This window comes from Vigna radiata, unplaced genomic scaffold (genome assembly GCF_000741045.1).
Source record: "Vigna radiata var. radiata cultivar VC1973A unplaced genomic scaffold, Vradiata_ver6 scaffold_154, whole genome shotgun sequence".
Lineage (NCBI taxonomy): Eukaryota > Viridiplantae > Streptophyta > Magnoliopsida > Fabales > Fabaceae > Vigna > Vigna radiata.
The window spans coordinates 546086-548653 of record NW_014542916.1 but is presented as its reverse complement, the minus strand read 5'-3'; the positions used below and the strand labels follow the sequence as shown (position 1 = coordinate 548653).

The following is a 2568-nucleotide window of genomic DNA, read 5'->3' as shown; positions in this document are numbered from 1 at the left end:
ATTGGGACCAGAAAATGAAACAAATTGTTGTAAATTATGAGTAAGTAAAGTTTATAGCTATAAATAAATTAATTTTTAGTTATAAATATTTATTTTTATTTTTTCATAAAAACTGTTGTACAAAAGTTTGTCCATATATAACCTAATCGTATAACGACGTCTTCACCTTTTTATTTTGTGGTTGATTTCACTGATGCAATCATATAACATGGCAGGGTCATTATTTATTTTTAAAAAAATTTAATTGATTAAATATACAATTATTTTACTATATATCATTTTATATATAAGAACAAATTAGATTGAAACTCACCTTCTAACGTGATATTACAATATATAATGTTGTCATAGCCCACTTGAGATTCAACCAGATTAAATAAATTTTATGAATATATGTGTAAGTTTGAATCAATAAAGAAATTTATCTAAAAGTGAAGAATTATTGGTTGTTGTATTCCAAAAGTTGCATCTAACATAGTTGAAATGAAATATAAATAGAGAGATGTTTTTAGTTGGAAAATCCAAGTAAATTTGGTAAAACAGTAAGAGTAGAAACATTAGGAAGGATTATGATGGGATCAGAAACAGAGAACAGAAAATCTCTACCTATTATTGATTTGAGTGATGAAAAGATGAAACCTGGTACTGAAACATGGGTTTCCACTTCTGATGCTGTGAGGAGTGCCTTAGAGGATCACGGTGGATTTCTTGCACACTACAATAAGGTTGATCAAATGCTTACTGACTCTGTCTTCTCTGCAATGAAAGAACTCTTTGACCTTCCATTACAGACAAAAATGCAGCAGACAACTGATAAACCTATCTATAGCTACGCAGGACAACGCCCTGATATTCCTTTGTATGAATCCATGGCCATCGATAACCCATTGAATGCTAAAAATTGTCACAACTATGCAACCATTATGTGGCCACAAGGTAACCACCAATTCAGGTAATTAACTAATTAACCTTTTTCCAATCATCAGAGATCATTCTTGGAAGATTTTTAATGTAACATAAATGTACTTGAACATGATTTTTTCTTAAAATTTATGAGTTGTTCTTTAAAGTTCTATCGACTAGAGATAAGACTAATTTATAATATATAAGTGGTTCAAATATCATCTTTAGTTTTGTAGGATTGAGTTAGACTTAAAAATCACTTTCTAGTATAATTTCATAGTATGATTGATGCCTATCCTAGCGAGATTTGATTTTGTAGGATTGAGTTAGACTTAAAAACTACTATCTAAAAGTTGTTTATCAAACATCTTCCTTTTGTTTTATTCAGTGAAAGTGTGAATAGCTATGCAAAGAAAGTTGCAGAACTGGATTATACTGTTAAGAGAATGGTGTTTGGGAGCTATGGATTGGAGAATGAGAAATGTGAGTGTTTGCTTGAATCAACGGATTATGTTCTGAGATGCTACAAATATAGAACACCTAAGACAGGTGAGACCAACTTAGGAGTGCGTGCTCATACAGATTCTGGCTTCCTTACAATATTGAATCAGAGGTTAAATGGCTTAGAAGTTCAGTTGAAGAATGGAGAGTGGTTCCAGGTTGATGCCTCACCCTCCATCTTTGCTGTCTTGGCTGGTGATGCATTTATGGTAATGTGTTTTTTTTTTTTTTATCTTTCATTAATAATATGAAAACTTGGTTAAAGTATTGTGAATTTCTTATGGAATTGGATTCACTTCTCATTGATTTTATATTTTCCGGTGAATTCTCCGCTTAGTTGAATTGTTGATCCATTAAAAGTGTGATTTTGCAGGTATGGAGCAATGACAGAATACGTGGTTGTGTACACAGAGTATTCATGAATTCAAAGGTAGAAAGATTGAGTTTGGGGCTGCTTTCATATGCTGGAAAGGTGATGGAAACTGAGGAAAAATTAGTGGACGAAGAACACCCTCTTCGTTATAAACCATTTGACCATTATGGATATCTTCGTTTCTTCCTCACAGAAGAGGCTGTGAAAGCTACTTCTAGGATCAAGGCATATTGTGGTATTTGAGGTGCACATACTATGTAGAAAGTGAAGTCTTATGATATAATATATCAAATTTTTAAACGTTTATGTTTGTGACTATTTCTGTCGTGATGTGTTTGTAAAACAAAATCTAAATTTTAGAACTTCAACATATGTAATATGTACCAGGGGGTTTGTCCTTATGTAATATGTTTGTGAAATTACTTAGTGAATGAAAAAGCATCCATGGAAATGGTATACTTTTCTTTAGTTTTCTAATTAATTAATTAATTGATTTTAAGGTTTGAATATTGTTTTAATTTTTTAATAAATATCATTTTTTCCAAATCTGTATTATCTATTGGTTCAACTATATTCAAAAAAATATAAAATATTATAAAAAATATAAAAAAAAAAATAAAGATCTCAAAAAATACTCATTTCTCAAGTGTATGAATAAAAAATTACATGTATAATATTTCAAAATGTATAATTATTCAGAGTTTTGAACAATTAGATAATTTTATAAAATAATATAAACAATCATATTTTTGTTAAAATGTGACGAGGATAACCGTATGAAGAGCTTTTGT

General features: G+C 29.9%; 1 protein-coding gene across 1 annotated transcript; it reads left to right on the top strand.

Annotated features, from left to right (window-relative positions):
- The first annotated feature begins 563 nt into the window (after positions 1-563).
- Positions 564-2211, top strand: LOC106752561 (2-oxoglutarate-dependent dioxygenase AOP3). The gene is made up of 3 exons (XM_014634263.2): positions 564-952; positions 1292-1613; positions 1778-2211. Exons 1-3 carry the CDS (start codon positions 570-572, stop codon positions 2018-2020), a joined length of 948 nt encoding a protein of 315 aa, XP_014489749.1. The 5' UTR covers positions 564-569; the 3' UTR covers positions 2021-2211.
- The last annotated feature ends 357 nt before the right edge of the window (positions 2212-2568 follow it).